Below are 18,589 nucleotides of genomic sequence, written 5' to 3' on the forward strand. Positions count from 1 at the left end.
GGCATGACCTCTATTAGGGGAACAGGGATCTGCCTCTTTAAAAAAAAAAAAAAAAGAAAAGAAAAAAGAAAAAAAGTGGCTCACATAATAAGTGAAAAATCATATAGGCCCCTATGTAGAGTTGACAAAAATAAATACAATCAGCCAGGACAGAAGCCCATGGTACCAATGCTATGAGTGAACCTGGGGACCATGTCTCCAAGGACTTTAAAAGTTTAAATGTTGGGGCCTGGCATAGTGGCACATGCCTGTAATCCCAGCGACTCAGGAGGCTGAAGCAGGAGAACCACAGGTTCAAAGCCAGCCTCAGCAAAAGCAAGGTGCTAAGCAACTCAGTGAGACCCTGTCTCTAAATAAAATATAAAATAGGGCTGGGGATGGGGGTCAGTGGTCGAGTGGCCCTGAGTTCAATTCCTGGTACCAAAAAAAAGTTTAAATTTTTGGATCAATTGTACTGCAAGGGAGGTCTCTAGGAACCTTGACGGACCTCTCTTGCACCATCCTCAGACGGGGGTGTCAGGGTGGAGGCCTCCCAGGACAGAGCGCCTCAGAGGCAGGCTCACCGTCATCCCATCCGTCATGAACAGGACCAGGGCTGCTGTGACATGGATGGCAAAGAAAGAATAAGGGGCTCCTCGGCAGTTCTTCCGTTGGCAGCAGCTGAACAGGTCCTCGTGCCCTGGAGGAGGCGGAGGAAGAGCAGGGCTGAGGCTCAGCTTCTGCCCCCCTCCCTTTGCATGCCCAGAAGACTCGGCTGGCAGTCAGAAGAGCCCTGGCAGAAAAGGGCTCCTTACTGCTTCCACCTATCTCAGCTTTCAGCTAGCTTTTAGGAACGTCCCCCGTCCTTCTCCCAGTCCTGGTAGAACCAAGGGTCAGAGAGGTCAAGTAACTTGTCCAAGGTAACACAGGCAGGGTTGAGTAGAATGGACATTAGAGCCCAAAGTCTGGCTTCCCTGTTCTCTTGGCCAGGTTGCTCCATCTCCTGCCTCAAAGTTCTTGGAGTCACAAGTTTTTTTTTTCTAACCATGTGATCTGGGTTCATCTCTGGGGAAGGGGTTACCAGGGAAGCCTCAGAGTCTGTGAGCCTCACCTGAGTGTGGCTGAAACTTCGGGTGTAGTGAGGAGGCATCTTCCTTCTCTGGAGGCCGAGTCTCCAGGGCCAGCTCGTCTGCAGGAAGGAGCAAGGGCTTCCTCTGAGAGAAGCAGGTCAGCAGCCGCTCCTTGGACAGCAGAAACAGCACTGCCATGGGCACTGGAAGCTGGGGGGCGGGAGAGGTCAGCACAGCCCCGCAGCAGAGGCTCCCCCTCCCACGCTGGCCTGCTGCTACCCCTCCGGGCGGTACCCTGCGCATGCTCTTCTGCTCAGTCCTGGGAGAACACAGCTCCTTTCCAAGGGACCCACCTCACAGAGGAGCCACGGTAGCTAAGGAACCAGGTGGCTGACTGGGTTTCCAGATGGGGCAACTGAGGACCAAAGTTATCCCTTCCTTAGGACTGGAAGGGACCTTGGAAATAAACTAGAGGCCCAGAGAGGGGAGTCATGGTCACGCAGCTGGCTTGGGCAGAGCTAGACCAGAACCTGGTCTCAGGATTCTGCTCAGCACCATGTCCACCTGAGGCTGCCCGGGTGAGGTGATGTCCTAGCAGGGTACCCAGCTGTGCTCAGGAGCCTGTTGTTTAAACTGGAAGACAGACATGATCTCGTTCTGACAAGCCCATGCTTGTGAGCTCAGTGTTCAGTGCTCTGTTCTTTACACTAAGCCACTCAGGACCTAGCTGAGATTCCCCAGGGTGACGGGAAAGGTCTCCTCCTTCTGATGTTGCCTGGAGAAGCCACCACGGCCTCCCTCGGGTGCCCTGGCTTGGGTCTAGCCACCCTCCCTGCCAGGAAGTGCTCTAGCAAGTCTGCTGATGCCTTCCTGATTTACTTTGGAAGAAGAGGAAGGAGCTACAGGCTCCCAGAAGCTGGGGCGCACAGCTAGCCACAGCTTTGGGGGAGCCCCTCTCTCTCCCCCAGGCAGACTGGCTCATGCCAGCCTGAAAGAAAAAATCCACCCCACACTCTACTGACACCTCCCTATGTGACCTTGAGAGACCTTCTGCATATTCAAAAGCAAGTCAAGGTCAGACAGTCCCTGGCAGCTGTAAAGTAGCAAATGGGGCCTGGGTGGGAAGAGACACAGCCCCGCCCTCAGGGAGTCCCGGGCCTGATGGGGGAGACATGGCCCTTCCTCCAGTCTGCTGGGGGAAACAGGAAACCCACACAGAGGCCTGCAGTGGCAGAATGCCTGGGTGAAGGCCAAGGGGAAACAGCCGGTCTGAGGCGTGATCGCTCAGGTGGGGCCTTCCAGGGAGGTGGGTGCTGGGAGGATCGCACCCAATTTTCAGAAGAATCCCATTCAGGGAAGGCAGCACCACCTTGAAAGCCTGCTAATGCCTGCTAGTGCCAGGTGGGGTGTGCCTCCGGGTGAGGGAGGGCATCCCATGTGCAAGCACTGCCAAGTTCTCTTCTGTGGCGGGCTGGTTCCAACATAAACCAATGGGAAAAGTCCCAAAATCCTGCAGCAACCTAACTGCCTCCAGTCTGCACCTCACGGGGCAAGAAAGAACAGACAAGGGCCTTTGGGCTCCCTTGTCCCTGTCCTTGATCCTTCCCGTCACAGGGACCCCTTGGAAGACACAGGTCTAAATCTGCATTGTTCCAAAACAGTGGATAGTATGAACAGGAAAGGAAGTGGAGGGCGAGGGGTGTGCTGCTGAGACCCCCAAGAAGATCCCAGCCAGGGAAAGGAGGTCCAAGGCCACGGTGACCAGGGGGGTGGGCAGTAGGTCTCTGCTGGGAGCGGGGAGCAGGGGCTTCCAGCTCCACCTGGCCTCTTACTGTCCCCTGCTCAGGGCCTTGAGCCAGTTAGGGTGGGACACCTGCTGTGGTGCCGCGCTCAGTGCTCAGGGCCACTTCCAGTGCTACATGTATTGTGTCACTGAGGCTCTGGAGCAGCAGCTGTCTCTGAAGAGCCAACCCTGCTTAGTTCAGAGAGAGGCTCTACATCAGGGTGACAAACCACTCAGGGTCCTTGTCCCATAAGCGGGCCAATGACCACCTGGAACATTCCCCACCCCAGGCTCCATGCTAGGCCTGAGCCAGGAGGTCAGGCAGCTCTGGTGTTTCTGGATTGTCTTTCCCAAGACTGGGGTGGGGGTGGAGACCTGCTCTCTACTCCACGGGGGATGCTAAGGGGATCTTCCTGGGTTGCAGAGTACCAGAGGAGGCTTCCAGATGAAGACCTGAGGAACGGCTGGTTTGTCTGGGGCTGCAGTGGAAACTGGGTATCTGATGCGGCACAAGGTGTGGTCTCTCTCTGTCCACACCATAGGCAATGCCCCTCGGAAGTCATCTTGTCCCTCCCACAGCTGTCGGAGGAGACCCTAACAGCGGGGCACAGGAGATTCCCCCCATGATGAAGGACCCCAGAGAGGAACCCAGCGTTGGCATGGTCTCTTCCACGTCTGCTTCACTGACTCACTGCCCACCTTCCTGGAGAACTGCAATCCAGAGGCCAATCCAGGGGGCTCGCTCTCTCACCCTCTGTCTCCCGGCTGCACCCCTCCGCCCCCACGTTTCTCAGAATCTGCAGTGGAAGCTGGATGGACCAGGAGGTGTGGACTGTCCACTAGCTCCCCACCCAGCCTGTCCCGGCGACACTCACATTGATAAGGGCCATGATCCAGAAGGCGTAGGACACTCGGACCTCAGTCCCGCCCTTCGGGGGCAGCCCAGGGACCGTCTGGTTGGACCCAGGCTGGGCTTTTGCATGGTGCAGGCCCAGGATCTGGGAGGCGTGGAACAGGTGGCTTCTGGTGGTGGTGTTTGCTGTGCTATTGGCAGGAAAGCAGTTGGCCTCAGACAGGAAGGGGTCTGCGATCAGGGGGCTCAGCAGAGCACCAAAGCCCACAAAGAAATGGAGCACCTGTGGGTGGGTCAGGGCGTGGCTCAGTCTTCTGGCCTGGGCTTCCACCTCCCCCTCTGACCGCACCTGGTGCCATTGCCCAGCCCCAGAACCAGGAGGAAGAAGGACTGGGAAGCAGGAAAGGTGAAAGAGGGCGGGGTGGAGCCTGGCTCTCACCACCCCCTGGGCTGGGATAACCTGGGTTACAGAGGCCAATCCCCTCCCTCCCTCTTTCTTCCTTCCCCAATCAACCCCCAGCTGGGGCTGTTGAATCCACCAGCCAACATCCTACAGGGAAGAGGACACCGAGGCAGCTCTGGATGGGATCCTGGTGTCTGGGAGGAGAAAGAAGAAAATGGGAGGAGCCAGGGAAGGTGGAGAAGGCAGGGAAGGGGTCCGGAGAGCAAACGGCCCTCCATCACCCTTTTGCAGTTCACAAAGAACTTTCTCTCGTTAGCTCTGGGTTCCCATGACAACCTTGCGTGGCAGATAGAGATCACGACCCACTTCACAGATGAGGAAACCCAAGCCCAGAGGATTGAGTGACTGCAGGTGTGGCCCACTGGTAAGTGGTCACGCTGGGCTGAGTCACCACCCTTGCCCGGAGGGAAAGCTTCTTAGGCACAGGGCTGGCAGAGAGGGACCAGGCACAGGCAGCTCTTGTGCTCCACCCACCACCCAACCTCATACCTGCTGGCTGGGCTCACCTGGAGGAAGACGGCCGAGTCCTTCTGGTACATCCTCACCAGCTGCATGTTGGCCACTGTGTCGATGCAGCCCATGGCCAAGCCCGCCAGCGCCATGACCGAGGCCAGCACCTTCACATCTCGGCAGAAGGGGATGACAACAAACACCAGAGAGATGGCGAGGGTAGAGGTGAAGAGGGCCCATAAGGACTGGGCCAGGCTGGGGCAAGGGAGGGGCGGAGTCAGTGGAGGGACCCAGAGCCTTCAATGGGGCACCTGTGTCCTTGTCCTCCACTGGCTGGGTGGCCTTGAGAAGCCCTGGCACTTCCCTATCTACTTGGTAGCAAGGGAAGGAAGCTGAGGAAGCTCTGGCCCACCACCTGTGCGTGTGGGCAAGCTGTTGAGCGTGCCTGTCTCCTCAGGGTGCTGTGAGGACTCAAGAGACGGTAGAAAAAGACTAACTGCTGTCATTGTACTCAGAAACAATTTCAATTTGCTTAAATTGCTTACTATTTTCCCTCCCTCTCAGGCAAGCTGCTGTGAGTACGGTGAGGAAAGGGTGCCGCCATATGCCTGTAGCCCAAGGTGGGCCTCCAACCTGATCCTGGAAGTCCCTTTGCTGAGACTCCTCTTGCCCAGGGGAGAGGTGTGCATTCCACCCAGAAATGGGCAGGGGGCCTTTCCTTCCGGGCGCTGACCTGAGCTGCCAGAACCAAAGCCCACAACCTGGTGTTTAGGCCACTTGGTGACTCCTCAGGTGACACAGGTCATGAGCCCTGTGCCTGGCTACTGTCTGGAAGGAAGGAAGGAAGGACCTGAGGTTATCCCTACTGAAACCGGTCTGAGTGGTGACCTGGGTGATCCTCCCTGTCTTTAGATAACAGAAGAGCCCATGGCAGGTGTGCTGGGGACCTGTTCCATCAGCAAAGAATGAATAAATGGGGCCTCTAAGGCTCTGTCAAGGTCTTTGGGGGACAATTCTATCCAATAACCAGACTCTCAGAAAAAGGACTAAAGACTCATATTTTCAGGGACCAGCCTGAGAGGCTAACGTGTGGGAGAAGCCTGGCCAGCAAAGAAGTTTCTAAGAGGTTGTGGAGAAACTTTCTCAGATTATGAAAAACTGGAGGGAGGGGTGCAAGAAGACCCCTCTGGGTGTCCAGCATGCTGAAGAGACTGGGGAGGCCCCCAGCAACCCTGCAGCCTTGCCAGAGCTTCCCTCTGAACCTGGTAGCTCCCGGTCCTCTCATCTGTCCCCATATCTGATTAAATCCTTTATCAGAAGAGCTCTGCTGATAGCAGCAGTTCCTTATTTTGTTATTTTCTCATTTCTTGTTTCCAGGCTGATCTGCTGGGGAGATTACTGTTCTTGACCCCAGAGTGTTCCCAGCTCAGAATTCAGGGAGGGCGTGGGGGTGGGGTGGGGATGCCACTTCTAGGCCCATGTTAGGAGGAAATGGACGGAAGGCAGGCTATGAAGTGGGAGGCCTGTGCAGGTCCCTCCTAACTCCTCTGGCTCTCCCTGGGGCGCCTGCTCAGGCAGTCGCCAGCCCTGGCAGCCTGGCCAGGCTACCCCTGCCACCTCCCTGTGATGCTCACCATGCTTCCGTGTGCTTCTGCTTCCTGCACTGCTGCTGCCACATCTCATTTGCCTGCTCTTGGCACCCAGTTCAGAGGGGTTGCCAAGGCGCACTGTGGGTTGATAACAATGGCGGACCTCTCCTAACGACTCCCTCTCTTTTTTTTCCCCTTCCTTGGCCTGAACAGAATAGACTAGGCAAACTCCCGGATGGCAACTTCAGAGAGAGCAAGAGAATCTCCTATGTGCACCTCGAGCTTCCCTCCATGGACCCCAGTACTCAGCACAAGAGCCCCCCTCACACACTTGGTGGTAAAGCAGAGTTGTCCCAAGTCAAGTGCAAATACTCTCTTTGAAGAGTTAACACACTCTCAGCCGGGTGTGCTCTTGTAATCCCAGGGGCTGGGGAGGCTGAGCAGAAGGATCGCGATTTCAAAGCCAGCCTTAGCAACTCAGTGAGACCCTGTCTCTAAATAAAATATTAAAAAGGGCTGGGGATGAGGCTCAGTGGTTGAAAGCCCCTGGGTTCGATCCCCAGTATGTGTATGTGTGTGTATATATATATATATATATATATATATATATATATATATATATATATATATATATATATAAAGAATTAACACATTCTCATTATTGCTTTAATAATCCTGAGTGAGGACTGGGGTGCAGCCCAGGGGTGGAACATGTTCTTAGCATGCCTGAGTTTCCACCTCCAGCATCACAAGACCAAAAACCAACCTCGAAAGGGTTAAGTGCCACAACTGGTCCTGTGGTAAAGTCTTGAGGAAATGGGACCTGGGATCGGTAAACTGAGATGGGAGGAAACTGCGGGAGGTATATTAAAAAAAAGGATAATAACTAGTTACCATTTACGAGAGAGCCACTAAAGTCTGTTTACATTACCCAGGACATTCAGTGGACAAAAGATGCTATGAGACTGACTTTGTGATCCTGCCCATTTGACCCATGAGTGAACTTAGCTAAACAAGTAGCTGACAGATCCAGACTCTAACCCAGGTCTTTTGGCTTTAAGTTCCCCCTGGCAGGCTGTTTTTTCATGGAGGAGAGTGTCTATATGTGTGTGGGTGCGTGTAAGGGGCAGGTGTTGGGCCACGGACCCAGCCATGCTAGAGGGGCTGTGGGCCAGCTGAAAGCAGAAGCTAGATTCTTCAGAGACTTGAACGGCAGGGTTAGGAAGCAACAGGGAGCTGCTGTAGCCTCTAGAACATGCGCCTGCTGGTGTCTTCGCAGCTCTAAATGCCTAAGACTGCAATGGCTGCCCACCCTATCTCCAGCAAGCTTCCTGCCGCAGCCTGGCACCACGCGCAGCACTGAGAAAGTGCTCGATCCAGGCTCCTGGGTGGTGCTACTTGGAATGGGAACAGTGCCCGAGGGCTTTCCTCCCACTCCGCGTGGGATGACCTGGGAAAAAAGAACTGTCTGGAGGCTGAAGGAGGATTTTTATTAGATTATTTGATGGGGGTGATGGTGACAGAAAGATAAAGAATAATGTCGGGATGGACTGCCAGGAAGGTCCTGAGTAGAACAGTGGAAGATCTTTCCTTCCTTCCTTCCTTCCTTCCTTCCTTCCTTCCTTCCTTCCTTCCTTCCTTCCTTCCTCCCTCCCTCCCTCCCTCCCTCCCTCCCTCCCTTCCTTCCTTCCTTCCTTCTATTTCAGATTGAACCCAGGGTCTCTTACACCCCAGGCAAGCACTCCACCACTGTGCTACAACCTCATCCTTTTTCATTTTGAGACAGGGTCTCACTAAGTTGCTCAGGCGGACCTGATTTTTCTGTCTCGGCCTCCCAAGGCACTGGGATGTCAGGTGAGCATTACCAGATCCAGCTCAGCTTGTCATTTTTTTGGTGTGTGTACTGATAAATGCTCACTTTGTCATTCTTTTTTTTTTTTTAATTTTCCTTTTGTACCAAGGATTGAACCCAGAGGTGCTTAATCACTGAGCCACATCCCCGACCCTTTTTATTTTTTATTTTTTTAAATTTTGAGATAGGGTCTCACTAAGTTGCTCAGGCTGGCCTTTAATTTGCAACCCTCCTGCCTCAACCTCCCTGGAATTACAGGAATTACAGGTGTGAGCTATCATGTCTGGCCCACTGTGTCATTCTTAAGAAAAACATGAAATGTCCACAAGGGGCTTTTTTTGTTGTTGTTTTGTTTTTGGTCCCCAGGGCCAGTGACAGAAGGAACAGGCTTTGGAAATGCCCTCACTGTGCTTCCTGACAGGAGTCAGGCTGTGATTTGAGTCTGACACCTACAACTGGGGCTGGGAGGGATGAGCCCATATTGGGCCTGGGTTCTTAGGGGGTGGAGACCTGTTCTAAACAAATGGGGACATATGTATGACAGAAAATCTTGTTTTTTGATCTCAGACTGCCCACCCTTCACAGTTGCCTCAGCAGGGCTGTGCCTGAGCATTCCAAAAATCAGTCTGAACAAATTTCTTTAAAATGATATATTGTTGCCAAGAAAAAAAGAAGTCCCAGATCCAGACTGAAAGACATTTATTGCCTTTTTAAATGACTTGGTCCATGCCCCTTCCAGGAATGTGGGTAATTGGAAATTATGGAATAAGAATGTGAAAAGAGTTTTGGCATCAAGGATGTAGTGGGATTTATAATCAGAATACTAGCTTCTAGGCCCACCTCTGTCTTTCCTGGAGTATGGTTTGGGGCAAGTCACTTATACTTAGCCCTCTGAGCCTCAGTTTCCCTCTGCTATACCCACGTAGCTTCCTCCAAGGCTTCTGGGCAGTGCTCACCACCCCACTCCTGGGCTTGCTAAAGGTCAAGGCTGGGCATAGACCCCTGGGTCTCCCCCCAAGGCTACCTCTGCACCTGCACCTGTGGCGACTCTGAGATAATGGCCCAGGATCTGTGAGAGAGACACGAAACTGTCCCTTGTTCCCTACTCACCTCTACACAACATCCCAACTACAGGGGCAGCAAGGACCTAAGAGTTCTACCCATGCAGCAAATCAGGAAACTGAGGTCCAGGCTGGGCAAGAGCACGCAGTAGAAGAGAGCTGGGATGTGGGACCCCGTCCATGGAAAGAAAGCCCAACAGAGTGTCATTGACCTTCCTTTCCCTGGCCCTGGGTTCAAAGGTTAACTCAGGCCTATTAGAGGAGAACCTTTATTCCCCCACGAGACCAGTGTTTCTAGGGAAGCCCAGAAACAGCCTGGACGGTCTCGGAAACCTATGTCTGGGCGATGACCAAGCTGCTTACTAATGTCTTCACACAGAAGGTGCAAATGTGGGGGAGCCAGGGTCCTCTCTCTCCCAGTCTAGTAGTGGCTCTGCTGGAGGTGCCTACCTGGCTGTGTCTGCTGTGTGACCTCTAGGACAGTGCTGACCCTTCTCAGCCCAGGTGTTCTGCCTTCCCCAGATAGACACGTGGCCACCTTGACCTGGCCCTGCTTGGGGCACCTGCTTTGCTCACCTGGTTCTGTGCAAAGAGGAGGGACTGAATGGCTCCAAATAGGAAGAGGTCTGGGCAGTGAGGTGCCAGTCCCCCATTCTTGCCCTCCACCCCAGAGTGAGGAAGACTGCTGCTGAGGCCCAGCCCCAAGCCATCTGGGCAGCCCCAGGGTCTGCGGCACTGACATTCACCTACGCTTTTGCTCAGGGGCTCCTGCTAGACAGCAAGGGTGCTCGACATCTTCCTTCCTCCTTCCCTGCTCAGTTGGACAGTTTCTTTTTTGAAGGACCAGGGAAGAAGGACAGAAGAACTGTAGAGCAATCAGAAGTGGTGTCCCCAGCCTCTATCCATCCCCAAAGGGGCAGACAGCTCCTGGATGAGATGGCATGGGATTCATGGACAAGAAACCAGGAGGCAGGGACCCCCGAGGATCTAGGACATCTTAATGATTCTATCTCAAGCCAGAATGATGGGGAAGAAGAGCGGAGGCTTCCCTCCCAACTCAGTCATCCCAGACTCCATAGTGACATCTCACCTTTCTCAGGGGCTGGGGTTAAGGCTGGGGGGAGTCAAGAGAGGGGTACACAAGCCTGACTGCCCTGTTAGACCCAGGCTAGGGCTGCACCCTGTGCATGACAATGTCCCTGTGCAGGGAAGACTGGGGTGCTGGGCCAAAGGGATGTGCACCTTAGACCTTCTTGAACTTGCATCTGTCTGCCAGGCCACCGCCACCCCACCCCATTCTTTGCACGCCTGGCTATCTCTGTTCATTCAGGTATCAGCTTTAATGTCACCTGCTCAGAGAGGCCTTCTCTGAGCACTCAGCTAAAATAGGCTCCTTCTCTGCCACTCTTCCTCCCTGTCCTGCTTCATTTCCTTCATCTCACCACCTAAAATTGCCCTTCAGAACATAAGCTCCATAAAAGCAGGGGCCTTGTCTGGCATGTTCACCTCTGAAACAGGGTCTGGCTCCAGAGAGAGATGTTCAATGAGTGAATTAATAGAATGAGTTTTCAGATTTTTTAAATGAAAAAAATTGATATATAATTTATATACTATAAAATTCAAATTGTGTGTGTGTGTGTGTGTGTGTGTGTGTGTGTGTGTGTTACTGGGATTTGAACCCAAAGCCTACTATATACTAGGCAAATATCCTACCATTGACCTACATCCAACCCTTTCCTTAAAGTTTTATTTTGAGACAGTATCTCACTAATTTACCCAGGCTGGCTTTGAACTTGTGATCCTCCTGCCTTAGTCTCCTGAGTTCCTGGGATTACATGTGTGTGTAATCCACCACACCCAGCTTAAAATTGTACACTTAAGGATACAATTCCATGGTTTTGATCATGTTCTGAGTTGTGAAACCATCACCACTTGGGTCATCTCAGAAGGAAAAACCCATATCCGTTAGCAGTCACCCCCTCACCCCTCTCCACACCACCTCCTGCCCTAGGCAACTACTAACCAATGCTCTGTAACAACTTATTCCCCCATTCTGGGCATTTCACATAAGTGGAATCATATACTCTGTGGTCTTTTGTGACCGGTCTCTCATTTAGCATAATGGCTGAATGGTACCCCATTGCCACATATTATTTATCCACCCATCTACTCTTGGATATTTGGTTGAATTCACTTATTGACTATTATGAATAATGCTGCTATGAACATTCATATGCAAATTTTTGTGTGGATACATGCTTTCATTTCTCTTGAGTATATACCTACACGTGGAGCTGCTGGGTCCTAGGGTGACTATGTTGAGGTAGGTTTTTAAAACAACCACCATATCTGGTGCTGGGCTCCCATAAGGCTCTGGCATGGATCTAGGGCAGGCTGAAAGGCAGAGAAGCCCTGAAGGGACAGGCAAAAGGTTTCTGGATGGGAGGTCAACCAAAGCCCAGCTCAGAAGGGAACTGGATTGGGATGTGTTCTGGGCACAGGAGGGAGCCAGAAATTTGTGGGGCAGGTCTCAGAATTGCTTAAATGGGGTGTGAAGAATGGGTTTGTTACAAGGGGCAGGAGGACAGACAGAGCTGGGTTTGGGGCAGGCAGTACTTGCAGACTAGAAGGAATTGAAGAGAGAGAGAGGTGGTGGGGGAGGTGGCTGAAGCAAGAGTGAATAGGGCAAAGAGAAGACTTTGACAAGCCTTCAATTCAGATGGTATTGACAGGGGAGAGGCCAGAGGCTGGGAAAAGGCTGGGGAAGCTATGAAAGTCACTTATCTGCTCCAATAACTCCAAGATAAGAGAAGTTCTCAGCTGCCCAGAGTGGTTGGACAGGTCCACAAGAAACCCGGGAAAACCTGTGCCTTCCGTCTAAGTGCCCTTTCCCTATCCTGTGTGATAAAGCACAGGCCTCTTCACCTGCCAACAGGTAGCTTTTCTTTCTCTCTTCTGAAAGGTTTCCTTCTTGTGCTAAGCAAGATTTTCCTAAGGACGGGCTAGTTCAGGTTCTTATGGCTGTAACTGCACCCTTCTTCCTCCCTCCAGGTCTGCATGTGGTGACCTCTTTCAAGGTCTCTGTCTAGGCTAGAAGCCTCAGAGACAGAGAGACAGAGACAGAGAAAGGTTGGTGCTACCTTGAGCAGAAAGGGGCTCAAGTCCTCCTGGGCATCCCGGCTCTGCGGGCACCGCCCCTCCACTGCCTGCCCTGGGAGGCATCCAGAAGCCCCCTCCAGTCCAGGGTCCTGCAAGCCCTGTGCAGAGCCCAGAGAAGGAGGTGATGCCTGACTCTCTGATGTGTCATTCGTCACTTTCCTCTGCGCCCTCGCAACAGCTGGCCCTTGAAGATTTGTTAAACGAATCCCCCACTCCTGAGTGCCAGCCTGGCGCACTGGCTGGTAATCACTTAAGCTGAAAAGCACTTGCGGGGGTATTAGCATTTCAACTGAGGCAAGGCTGTGGCAGCAATGTTAGAGACTGGTGCAGGGCTGACAGAGGCACTGTTTATTTGGGGGTGGGGGGCTACCTTGAGAACTACCCCAAGGGAGCTAGGTGCTTGACTAGACTTAGGGTTGCATCCCCCCATTTCAACCGGAAGTCTGCTTTTTTGCTTTTCACTGAAGGAAAGAATTCTTTGTGACATTTTATGTTTGGAGTAGGAGGACTGAAGTTCAGAATTTAAACTTGAACCACTGATAGGACCTATCTCATTCTCAGAGATCCCAGCAAGAAGCCCCAGAAGCCCACCATTGGCTTCCCAGAGCTGCCAGAGTCCAGAAATGCTCAATCTACGAAGATTCACAGGGATACTCATCTCATGCCTATTCCTCCTCTATAGAATTTATGTTGACTGCTTCATCAAGCCACTGCCAAAGTATTAGTACTAAAGTCAAATATCGAGGTACAAATCCTAGCTACGTCTCTTCTTAATAACTGTGTGATGTGGGGCAAGTTTCTTAACCTCTCTGTGCTTCAGCTTCCAATATATAACATGGAGAAAAAGTACTATTTTGCAGAGTTGTGGTGAAAATGAAATAGACTGATACAAGTAAAGTACTAATAGTGCCTGGCATGGAGTAAAGTTCAATTTATTGTTACCATCATTGAGTTTCTTTTCTGTGAGTCTATTTTCTCAGCAGGACCCTCTCTGTTGCCTGTTCAGAGCCCCAACTGAGTAAGAGCCACTCACTGCACAAAACTAGTCAGGAAGAGATGACCCAGTTGGGTGTACATCTCTGCTCATGTCACAAAAGCAGGCCTGCCAACCTGTCACTTAGAATTATGTCTTTTCACCTTCCTGTCCTTTGAACTATACATATTCCTAAAATATTCCAGGTAAGAAAGAGCTTAAGTCAGAATACTGAAAACACAACACAACACAACACTTTTCAGATTTAGAGATACTCTCTCTTCATTTCTGATTAAATTTCTAGGTAGAATGGATCTTGAGCTTTTTCTTGAAGTTTTCTGAATCTCCTATACATCTAATCTTATTCAAAACCTGTGAAAACTAGTGGTGTACATAAGGAGAATTATTATTTATTTATTTAAAATTGATACTGGGGATTGAACCCAGGGCTACTCTACCACTGGGCTCCACTCCAAGCTCCCTTTTTATTTTTAATTTCAAGACAGGATCTAAATTGCCCAGGCTGACCTTGAACTTGCAATCCTCCTGCCTCCAACTCCCAAGTAGCTGGGATTACAGGCAGGCACTACCACACCTGGCTGAGATTTGGGATTTTTTTTTTCTTTTTGTTGTAGATGAACACTATACCTTTATTTTATTTATTTATTTTGATGTGGTGCTGAGGATCAAACCCATTACCTCACACATGCTAGGTAAGCGCTCTACCACTGAGCCACAACCCCAGCCCAAGATTTGGTTCTTAAAAGCAGAATTCTTTGGTTTAAAGAGGATTTGGGGGGAAAACGGGGCTAATCACTCCCTCATTGCTAATGTTGGGTAAGTGTGGGTGGCTTAAACTAGGGTCCCCCTGCATTGACACGTATAATTCTTCTCTCCATCAACTCTGGAAGTGAGGTGCAGAGGAAAACTCACCCTTCTGCACACTCCTAGGAGTGAGCCAGAGGGCAAGAGCTCTTGGCTCAGAAGGGCCCCTCCAGAGGTTTCTCAGGGATAGCCCAACTGTGGTTCTGTTCCCAGGCCAGCTGCCTGCTGGAGTCCCTGCAATCCAGGAAACCACTCAGTCAGGAGGGGGGGACTAGGGAAATAGGACAGCAGTGTCTGGGGTGAAGTCACCTATTCCCTGGCTCTGGGTCTGTTTTCCCAGTTGTAGGCAGTCATTACTGCTGTCCTTCCAGAAAGGCCTGGTACAGGTGGTGCTGTCCAATGAGCCAGGAGAAGGAGTCTCTCAATGGCATCCAAAGGGGCATCACTGGACACTAGGCCAGGGAAAGTCCAGAGCTCTGTACTTCTGCAGAGGTCAGGGAGGAGTAACATGGGAGTAGGACTGGAGGGGACCTTGGCACCAGCGAGGAGGATCACTTTACCAAGTTATGGATGAGGCTCTGGGCCTTTCTACCTGGCCTCACCAATACTGTCAGTGTGTGTTCTCATAGACAGAAGGGCTCTGACTTCAGGGGCCAAGCAGTAACCATGTCCTGGCTCCCTCAGGGGCCAAACCACATAGAACCAACCCATCAGCCCCGTAGCCACCTGAGTACATAGCCGACAACCGATGTGGAGCTGACTGTGAGTGTAGTCACCCCTGGGCACCTGGTCAAACCACAGGCCAGCCCTGGCAACCAGCACTGCCCCTGAGCTGGCAGTCCCTCTGTTTTTCCACCTCACTGCTAACTGCACCTCCTTCCCTGCTCCCCGGCAGCTGGGGCCACCGACAAACCTCAGACAAGCTGCGCAAGAGGGGTCCCTCCCCACCTCTGCAAACTCCATCACTCCTCTGCCCACGGGCTGGGTTGGGGGGAGCGGGTGAGGGCTGGTTTTGCCCTCTTACAGGGGTAAGCAAAGACAAATAAATAATCCAGAAGTCACCTTCAGTCCCTAGAGTTTTCGGGGGGGGGGAGCTGGGGGGGGGAGGAAGGCAGCTGTTGGGCGAGGGCGGGCACAGCTGGCAGAGCTGGGTAAGGTGGTCGCCGCCCGCCAGAAGGTGGGAGCGACTGGCAGCCTGCGGCTGCAGGGGCAGCGATGAGGCTGGGGGGGGGGGGCAGGGAAGGGAGGTCGCGGACAGACCTGGGGCCACGAGTTGGGGCGCGCGGGAGAGGCACTCACGTCCTCTTGAAGACGCCCCCGAGGGCGCTGCCCAGCAGGAGGCAGAGCTGCTGCGAGAAGAAGACCCAGGAGATCTGGGGCAGGGAGCTGTGCGTCTGGCAGCGCAGGTCCAGCAGCGTGGGCCCCAGGAAGGCGATGCACAGGCCGAAGCTGAAGAAGACGCTCCAGTAGGTGAGCGTGGGCTGCAGGTTGCGGCGGAGCAGCTCCGACACGCGGCCGTCGCAGCCCATGGCCTCGGCTGCCGGGCGGGCTCGCGGCTGTGGCTCGGAGCGAGCCGGGTGCCCGAGTGCCGCGCGCCCGCGGGAGGCCGGCCGGGCCCGGAGGCCAGCGGCCGGGAGGGAGGGGCGGGGAGGGGCCGCCCGGCCAGGCCCGCCCTCGGTCCGCAGCACGGGGACGCCTCTGCCTCCCTGCCCCGCGTCGGCTCCGAGCCTCTCTCGCGCGGTGCCGGGCGCCCGCCTCCCGCTGCTCGCCGAGCACCAGCGCTCGCCCGCCCCCGCGGCGGGGACCAACCCGCGCTCCCCGCGCTCCCCGCCCCCACTCCCAGCCGGCAGCCGGCCACCGCCGCTACACGGCCCCCAGGGGCCCCGCGCGCCCACTGCACAGCCTGGCAGACTGAGCGCCCGAGGTGTCCTGGTGCTCCCAGCGAGAGGCTGGAGAGCGCGACCCGCCTGCGCTCCACAGGGCGGGAGAGCCCCGAGGCCTCCCCGGCACACCCGCGGCTTTGTCCGCGGAGGAGACGCCGCGGAGCCTCAAGTCTGAAGTCCAGGGGCTCCGCAGATGCACTTCGAGGGCCTGTCAGTGCCTGTTTAGTCTTGCAATATGGAAAGCAAAATGTCATATATGCATTTTATCTTAGGAGAGTATTCGCGGCTTCTGTATAGTCTCAGAAGCTTAAGTTCATTGTCTTTTAGAATGAAACCCCCAGGATCTTCCCCACACCAAGCTCCCAGGAAGGGCTGAGCGTCTGTCCTCACCAGCCATCTCATCTACTCTCTGGAGGGGTGCGGGAAAGGGGATGATGTTCTTATTCTGATCAGACTCCAGCTCGGTCCTTTCCAGTGTGGGGAGGGGCTGTAGGAAGGAGAGCAGTGACCTGGAGTAATCCCAGGGGGGAATCTGAAATAATTCTTAGAAGGAGGCCGCGGGAAAGAGTTTTGGGACAGTTCTTTTTTTTCGTTTGAAAAGGACTTGGTAGGGCATAGGGGGTTATTTGGACTTCCAGGCTGGGTGTTCTCCCAGGACCCTGCTGGGGACCCAGACTGTCCCTCTCCCAGGCGGCCACGGTGAGTTCATATTTGGCCATGGTTCCTGTACTGGCCCCTAGAGGCCAGAGCAGTAAGCCCCTACTGTGTATCCTACTGTGTATCCCAGGTGTTCTAGTAGTGGCAAGAGTCATGACATCATGCCCATTTGCCCGCCAGGGGACCAAAACTGAAAGGATCAAGAAGGTGTTTGGGTGGGTGATCCCAAGAGGATTTGGCATGAGGTGGGGACAGCCAACTTCTCTTGCAGATGAAGGTCCATCGCACAGTGACACCCCAACCTCTGCTCCATCCCTCTCAAGACGTTGAGTCCCAGAGGAGATGTCCAGGGTCCCTTGGGCTCAGTTGCTCTGTAGGTGATGATTAGTATTTACCGAATGATGATAATGGCGAGCCTGCACAGTACTTGTAATAAAATGAACAGTTATCCTCTGAAATAAGGACAAATCATAATGACAAGTTTTTGAGTCTTCTCTGCCACTATCGCAGAATTCCAGAACCATAGAATTAGGAGGCACAACCTCCAATGAAGTCCTTATCCCCACCATAGCCTCTGTTAAGTGCTTGTCAGTTCTGTTCTTGTCTGACATCTGTATGGATGGGGGGCTTCTTGTCATTCCCTGGGGATCTGCTTCTAAGGTGGGTCAGCTCTGGTGGTAGGAAGGGTCTTGTGCTAAACTGAAACGTTCCCTATAACTGCTCCCCAGAGCCCCACAGATCTGCTCTGTGCATGTTAATTCTTCACGTACAAAGGCTTTGCCTAGTGTTTTTGTTTTTCCAACTGAACATCTGAAATTATTTCATAATTTCACTAGCTGGTGATCTCCGCTGTATTGCCCTGCTAGCCCAGCTCCTCTGCCACAATGACAATGACTCTGCCACAGTGAAGCAGCCCACAGTATATGGATTGCTAGGAGCAGTCTGTAGCTTGATCTGGGGTGGTGGTTACTATCAGGACTCAAAGAATAATACCCTCCCCCAATTTTGCATTTTGTTGGCATGCTAAGCAATTTAACCTAAAGAAAATTTAAAAACCTGAAAAGAAGGCTCAGAATCCATATCACTATAGTTGTGTGTGTGTGTGTGTGTGTGTGTTGTGTGTGTGTGTGCTGGATATTGAACCCAGGGCTTCACATGTTAAGCATATGCTCTACCACTGAGCTATATCACCAGCTCCTCCTGCAACCTGTCTTGTTTCTCTTCCCTCCAGTGCACAGAGAGGGGCTGTGGAATTCCCTTATCAGCATTAAGACCATACTGCAGAAGGGAACCCAGTTACTTTCTATCTTCACCCTGAAATCCTGTCATCTGGCTCAGAAAAGAAAACTGAGAAATGTAACATACCTGGATGGACTTTCATGACAAGCTAATGTCTGTTCTTTGGGTTCTTTCAGATTCCAAGAGAGTGTCTCCATTCATTCCCCTAAAAATCCTTTAAAAGTCCTCAGAATTCACCTACATTGCTTGTATTTCCCATTCATTCTAAGGGAAAAGGGGGTAAGTAAGTTCCTGAATAATATTAAGCATGTGGCATGCTATGGTTTCCCACTTATGCAGGTTAGTAAATTTGTACACTTTTTCCTCCCATTTTAAAAAATTTTTAAAAACATTTTTTTTGGTTGTCAATGGACTTTTATTTTATTTATTTATATGTGGTGCTGAGAATTGAACCCAGGGCCTCACACACGCTATCAAGCACTCAGTCATTGAGCCGCAACCCCACGCACCTTTTCTCCCATTAAATTTTTGTCAATTTATTCCCACAAACTTCCAGGGGACAGAGGGAAGACTCTCTTCATCCCTACATTACCGAAGTGTCAATGTATGTGAAAATTCACTAGACTGCACACTTAAGATTTTTGCACTCAGTTGTTTGTAAGTTATGCTGCAATAAAATAGTAAGAAACAAAAATAACAAGCAAAAATGAAGTGAGGCACTCCACAATGAATACAAGACTAGTCCCTTTAGAG

At 52.4% G+C, this 18,589-nt stretch overlaps 1 protein-coding gene across 2 annotated transcripts in view; it reads right to left on the reverse strand.

Annotated features, from left to right (window-relative positions):
* MFSD4A (major facilitator superfamily domain containing 4A) overlaps positions 1–15,833 on the reverse strand; it is a 30,289-nt gene extending 14,456 nt beyond the window's left edge. The window contains exons 1-5 of one of the 2 annotated variants that reach the window (XM_081298450.1): positions 15,357–15,833; positions 4,655–4,853; positions 3,708–3,968; positions 1,091–1,259; positions 564–679 (exon numbers count right to left, since the gene is read on the reverse strand). In XM_081298450.1, coding sequence (XP_081154576.1) covers positions 564–679; positions 1,091–1,259; positions 3,708–3,968; positions 4,655–4,853; positions 15,357–15,586 — 975 coding nt within the window. In that variant the 5' untranslated portion in view covers positions 15,587–15,833. The remainder of the gene's footprint in view (positions 1–563; positions 680–1,090; positions 1,260–3,707; positions 3,969–4,654; positions 4,854–15,356) is intronic. The other variant, XM_081298449.1, reaches the window with a different exon arrangement.
* Between the last annotated feature and the right edge of the window lie 2,756 nt (positions 15,834–18,589).

The sequence above is a fragment of the Spermophilus citellus genome (assembly GCF_964194105.1).
Source record: "Spermophilus citellus genome assembly, chromosome: 6".
NCBI lineage: Eukaryota > Metazoa > Chordata > Mammalia > Rodentia > Sciuridae > Spermophilus > Spermophilus citellus.